This window comes from Condylura cristata, unplaced genomic scaffold (genome assembly GCF_000260355.1).
Source record: "Condylura cristata isolate star-nosed mole 26May11 unplaced genomic scaffold, ConCri1.0 scaffold00006, whole genome shotgun sequence".
Classification (NCBI taxonomy): Eukaryota; Metazoa; Chordata; class Mammalia; order Eulipotyphla; family Talpidae; genus Condylura; species Condylura cristata.
The window spans coordinates 14725154-14731825 of record NW_004567107.1 but is presented as its reverse complement, the minus strand read 5'-3'; the positions used below and the strand labels follow the sequence as shown (position 1 = coordinate 14731825).

Here is a 6672-nt window from a genome sequence, read left to right as displayed (position 1 = left end):
GGACAAAGGTCCACATGGGCAGTCCTGGCTGTGCTTTGTCTGGCACACTCAGCATTGTTTTAAATATTTAATCAGTTGCTAACATTTAAAAATGTGAAAGATTTCTTATAAAAAACTTGGCGACCTACTTCCCTTGGAAGGTGGAGGGACGTGGTGGCCCCCTGGCCGCAGCTGGTCAAGGCTGGCCCCGCGGATGAGACGAGCCCGCTTCTGTCTGCTCTGGCCCCACAGCTTCCACTCGGGTAGTCCAACCCCACTTTCCCCCCCCCCCCCATGTATGCGGCCTGCTTAGCTCCCATAGACGTTTCATTTGGGGCCCCTGGTAGAGGGGCTTGGGGTGAGGAGGGTCAAGCTGGACCCAGGCAGTCAAGGAAAGGAGAAAGAACATAGTCTGTGCAGGCATGTTCTCAGGGTCGATGCTTCCAGATTGCTTGGAATGTCTCCAGGGGCAACGACCTTTCTGAGGCTGGAAGCCAGTTCCTCCGGGTGGGGAGTGATTCGATGGAGTTTCCAGAAAGCCTGGGCCTCTGCTCTGGTCCCCAGCCGTGGAGATGACCAATGTGTGCCTCCCTTCCCAGGACCGGGTCTCCCCCGGGCTCCAGGTTTGGGGTTAGACTCCCTACCACGTGGAGACAGTGGCAGACGGTGGGAATTCCGGACCTTCCAAACACATTTAATGAGTTTTAATAATCATTAGGAATAATATTTATTCAGCCTGTCTCCAAGGGGACCACGGGCCCGTTTTTATTATTACCATATTGTGGAACTTATGGAAATTGTATGCATTGCTTTGCAATTATGTCAACGTTCTGCTCAAGTCCGTGTTCTGAAATTGGCAGGGCAGAGTTGGGAGCTGAGTTGGGAGCTGAGTTGGGAAAGGAGAAGGAAGCCTGTCCAGGCACCAGGTGCCTTGGGCCCCATCAGCTCAGCTTCCCGACCTGCGTGGGTGCTGGGCTCACTGGCTTTGAGGTCAAAAGGGGGTGAATTGGCCCCCTCTGACAGGTTGATAAGATTCAGGGTCTCCACCCAGACCTCATGGCCCATCTCAAAGAAGAGGCCAACCCCTCATCCCGGGGCTGTGTGTGGTGTGGGTGGGTCCAAGCCAGCAGGACTGGAGCAGGAGCGGCTTGGAGGGGTGGAGAGTCTGCCCCGGGGGCCTGTTGTGTATCTGAGCCTCAGACTTTGCCCCTGGGTTTGGTGATGTGGCTCAGCAAGCGCTGGCCTCCTGCCAGATCTCCTCCTTGAGCTGGTTCCTCTCTGTTCCTCAGGATCAGAGAAAGCACAGGAGTCCATCTGTTTAGTGCACAGACGCTTAGGGATCATTCAGACAGGGGCGGAGCCTGGAGGCTGTGCCCAGAGAGGGCCAAGACTTGCCGGAGGCCACACAGCACAGAGGAGGCGGAGCTGAAGTTGATGGTCCAGCTGCAGTAGCTGACCAGCACATTTCACCCTGCCCCCTGGAGTGTCCTGTCTGAGACTCTGTGACTCAGGACCAGGATGCTGGGGGCTTCAGAGATGTGTCAGCCCCGGCCCATTGACCTCAGAGGAAGAGAGCTCACAGCCAAAGAATCTTCTGTTCCAGTACCCATCCCGGCTAGGAGCCACTTACTTCTGGGGCCTCATGGAGCTCCTTCTAGGGCCTCATGGAGCTGTTTCGGGGAGCAGGATGTGTGCGCCAGCTCCTACTGTGCAGATGAGGGGATGCGGGTTGGAGGCACAGACGTCTCGGCCGAGAGCACTGAGCATGTCCTTGCAGGATCCACGGCTCTTTTGCTTCTCTTGGATGAGATGAGCACGTGCTTTGTCAATATTCTGGGTAGCCTCCTGCCCATGCTCCCTGCCCTGCACCCCATCTTGGAAACTAACCTCCTTCCAGTAACAACCAGGAAACCTTTAGAAGCTTTGCCCACTCAGCTGTGTGGTAGACAGCAAAGCAGTCATTTACATTTCACCAGCTATCGGCAATGATACAGTCTAGTGGCATCGTTGAGTGAGACTCTGGCTCCTTCTGTCCTCTCTTATGTGCCCTCAGGCCGCATATCTATTCAGGAGTTGAGCCCAGCAGGGCTGAAGTTGTGGGAAAGGGGGCGCAGGGCTTACCTGGTCCCTAGTCCTGGGTTCAAATCCTGCCGCCACCCCTGACCAGTTCTGTGACCCTGATTGTCCCTTCAGTTTCTGCAAAATGGAAGATAGCAATATCCACCTCTTTGGGTGATCCAGCACTTTGGGTGATCTCCAGGGCCACCTTTGAGATCTGGTTTGGCTGAGTGACTCTGGGGAGCTTCTCCTTGAGGCCACATCTCATTTGGAAGAGCTCCCTCCTTGGAAGTGACTGTGGGAACTTGCAGAGCCTGAGAGGGGTGCAGTGGCTGTGTGGGACCTGTTCTGCCAGGTCTCCAGGGGCATGAGGCAGACTGGCAGAGTGGATCCTGAGTTCTGGGCCCAGGCCTGCCCGGAGTTGCAGCCACATACAAGGGAGCTCTGTGGGGGCCCCCGGAGCGGGAGTGGGGAAGGAGCATGGAAAAGCTGAGTTTGGTCCTGAGTTGGGGCGGGGATCCTGTGGTTCACAGAGGCTGCACAGAAGCTGCTCGGAAGCCCCACACCCAGGAGGAGGCGAGTGAAGGCCTTATTTATTTAGTGTCAGGCCGCTGGCATTGGCACGTGCATGCACTTTTTGCAAGCGTCACCTCGGGGAAATCGGCCGAGGTCCTGGCCCGCAGCAGATGCTCCATGACTATCTAGGAAATGAATGAAGGAATTTGATCCTCACAAAAGGATGGTTGTCCTGACTCCCAGGCCAAGCTCCTTGAGGTTACACAGATCTCTGTGCTGATGGGGTCAGGAGGCCATTTGGAGTGTAAAAGCACGCGGATTGGATTTGAAATGACCTGGATTTGAACTCTTCCCTTCTCCAGCCATCCTTTCATTCTTTCAACAAATGTTAACTGTGTGCCTCTCTGGTGCCAGGCACTGTGTGACCTTTGGCCAGTCGCTTAGCCTCTCTGAGCCTCAGATTCTGCCTCTGCAAAATGGGAAGACGGTGCCACCTGCCTTTTTAGGTTTTTATGTGAGATGAGAAACAGCCATCATAGAACCTGGGTCGCAATAGATTGTTGTGACTGGTGGTTTACGGGGGTATTGTATTAAGAGAACCAGGAGGGTCTGGACACAGCCTGATATTTGCTTGACAAGCCTTGCTCGAAAGTAACTTGCCATTGGGAGGCAAGTGGATAGCCGTGGGTCTATCTAGCCCAGGACCTGAATGGAAAAGCGACTCCTGATTAGCGGAAGGAGGAGGGGCTTCGAGGCAGGACGGCCACTGTCCCTTAGCCCTCTGCACTTAGGCAGAAGGTGGGCAGTGAAGGCGGGATGTCTTGCTTTCCTTTAGCAAGTTGTGTGCCAGGGTCTGTGTGACAAACAGCTGTTTGCAGGCTGTCTCCAGCGGCTCCAGGCAGGAGCAGGCTAACTGAGGAGAGTGTACGGATGGGGCTATTTACAGAAGGCTGGGCAGCTTCCCAGATACCAGCAGAGGCTGGTAAGGCACACAGGGTCGACCCTTAGGGGAGGGAAATGTGCTGCCAGAACCTTAAGAGAATTCAGCAGTGAACAGGGTTTTCCCCAGCAATTGGGGCCAAACGACAACACAACAGAAGAAGCAGTTTAAGGAGCAACCACCTACTCCCTCCTTTTGCTCCGTAGTATCTTGTTAGAGCCTTCCCTCTGGCCACGCCCAGCCCTAAAAAGCAGAGGGCAAGTTGCCTGGGGGTAGCTCATAGAGGTCAGCTTCCCAGGGCCCCAAATGGGTCTGTGCACAGAAAATCAGCCATGCACACACATGTTCGCTGACAAGACGGGTTTTCCATGCCCGCTAAACAGCTAGATAAACTGAGGCCTGGAGGCACAAGACGTGCTCAAAACTTGTGAGTTCTGTCACAGAAGGTCCTTTGCTAGCACAGACACTGGGGACGGCCCAGCACCCTTTGGGCTGTTCTTGGAAATAATCATGAGCTCAATGTTTACAGGGTGGGCGGGCCTTTGAGGGCCCCTTCTGCCCCCCACCAGGCTGCAGGCACTGAGCAAAAGCCCAGACACTGAAAGGTCATTGCTCAGGTCCCGGGGCAGGACTGGACTCGGGTCTCCCAGGCCTGTGAAACCTTTCTGGCTGCTTTCGGGGGGCTATGCCAGCCGGGACTTACTTCTTTCCACCAGGCTTGGCAGGCAGGCCCTTGCAGCTGGACACAAGGGTGGACTTGTTCCGTGAATGGGGTTCCCCTAGGTCTGGCTGTCGGAGGCCAGGACCCTTGGGGAAAGCCCAGAGCGGGGGCTGCTTGGTTGTTACCATGGTTCCCTTTGCGTGAGTCGCAAGCCCAGGCCTCGCCCGCCTACCCCAGCCAGGCCTGCAGCCCCCACCTCTGCTCACGCCCCCCTCGGCTCTGGGTCCTCTCAGAGGCCCTGTTGTTTGCAGCGTGAAGTGGAAAATCCCACCCCAACCTTGTGAATCATCCAGAGTTGCCTTTTCAGGCTGCGGACCTTGGAAAGAAATGGCAGCATTTTTCCACTGCATGGAGAACAGGCAGGGTCTCGGCTCGGGGCAGAGGGGCCGGCGGTGCCTGCGAACAAAGTGAGCTCTGAGTAGGGGAGGGTCAGGGTTGTGGCTGCAGTGGGGCAATGGTGGCCCAGGCCAGGTCGGGAGAGCGGAGGGCTGGCGGCCGTGTCTGGAGTCGGGCTGGGCGCTGCCATCTCCAAGCTGGGCCGTGGGTCCCAGCTGGCATAGACTCTGCTCTGCAGATGTTGTGGATGAGGTCACACTGCAGCCTGGATGCCCCCATTTCTAGGGTAAAAGAAATACCAGGAGGGAGTGTCCAGTCTCCACAGCTGCAGCCTTGCCAGCATCCCTGAGGGAACTTCTCCCACAGATGATGCCCCTTCCTGGAGCCCTCAAAAGCCCTTTGCTTCTCTGGGTGTGGGCTCTCTTCTCTGTGGCATGCATGCTCTCACCTTTCCTGTCCCCCTGGATGACCTAGAGGAGGAAATGATCACCCCTTGGAAGACTTAACGAGGTCGTGCACCTAGTCAGAACTCACCTGCCCAAGGTGGTGGATGTGGGAGCTGCCCAGGCTAGGAAAAGAAGTCAAATCATCCTTGCATTAGTTCAGGCTCTGCCTGTTCACTGTGTGGCCTTGGGCAAATCACTTGACCTCTCTGGTTTCTCACCTGTTAAAAGAGCTTGGGAATGATAACGTTACCTGCTTAGCCTTAACCCCTTGAACCTCCCTTTATTTCTGGATCCCCTGAAAGAATCAGGTTAGGGAGAGCCTTCCAAGAAGACAAACTGCTTGCCGGCTGGGGAGAGTGGCTTAACATTTGAGTTGGGTAATTTCCGGTGGTTTACTTCACAGAAATAGCTACCTTTGGGGTATTAACTATGTGCTAATCTCCAGACTTAGCACGGTTTACCTGTCAGCTAGGAGCGTCACCCTCATTTCACAGTTAAACATGGTTTAAGCTTGGAGACTGGAAACAGGTTGCCCAAAGCCACACAGCTAGGAGTGGGCATGCGGGCCCCCAGTCTTACACCATCCTCCACCGCCCTCTGAATAGGAAGCTGTCCCCGCATCCGTGACCTGCTGCCTTCTCAGTGGGAGAGACTGCCTCCAATTTGGCCAGAGGTACCTGGAGGCCAGAGGCCAGACTCTCCTGCGGTCACGCGGCAGGCCTCTTCCGTCACGCCCCACTCATACTTTGCACTGACCTGGGACCTTGGTACCCATATCTGCCTGTCTGGATCTCTCCGCTGACTTTCATTCAGGGACCAGTGAGCACGTGGTGTTCGCAGGCCAGAACTATGCGCTCAGGCTGCCCAGTGTGAGATCTGGATTAATTACCAGCCAGGCCGTACTGGGTTTTCAACACTGATTTTAACTCTGGGCAGGAAACCTGGAATCTCGTTGATGGTTACTTGAAACAAATGAATTCCCCAGGCTTCACACATCCTCGAAAGCCTGGCTTCCTTCAAAGGCTCCGTGTTTAGTTCTTCCCATCAGGAGCGTAGTTCATCCTCCTTTCGTCCTTCGGAGTTGCCGGAATCCTTTTGTGGAGCGAGTGGTGGAGACTGAGGGGCTTGTACAAAGCCTCCCACTTATAGTAAGTGGCAAAACTCAGATGTGTGCAAAGGTCAGTGCAGGCTGTCTGGCTGCCTCCTCCTGCAAGATAGGTGAGGCCAGACAGGAGCCCCTGGAATGCCATCCTGCAGGGTTAGACCTTTCCCTTGTGGACCACAGGGAGCCAATGAACGTTGTTGAGTTCCCAGGAGAGGTAAATGCAGCTGTGGGGAGGAAGACTGAAGAGGGGAGAGCGGGGAGACAGACGAGGGAGGTATTATAGGTTGGGGGGAACTGTGATGAAGGCTGGACCAGACCACTGTAATACAAGGGACATTAGAGTCCTGACCATACTGGGTCCACAGCAGTGCAATAAAGTGAGTCCAGCCATAAAGTGAGGTCACCCAAGCCTTTTTGTTTCTAAGTACATGTAAAAGTTGAATGCACACTAGCATTATATCTAAAAAACAATTTACATACATTGGTTTAAAAAATACTTGATGGGGAGACCTTGATTCTTGCAACCCATCTTTATATGATCTGACCCAGCATTTGTTCTGTGAGTACAGCT

General features: G+C 54.7%; 1 protein-coding gene across 1 annotated transcript in view; it reads left to right on the top strand.

The window, feature by feature from the left end:
- The window catches only part of COL27A1 (collagen, type XXVII, alpha 1), a 124647-nt gene that overhangs the window by 11354 nt on the left and 106621 nt on the right, over positions 1-6672 (top strand). The window contains exon 4 of the mRNA XM_012721232.1: positions 4522-4621. Coding sequence (XP_012576686.1) covers positions 4522-4621 — 100 coding nt within the window. The remainder of the gene's footprint in view (positions 1-4521; positions 4622-6672) is intronic.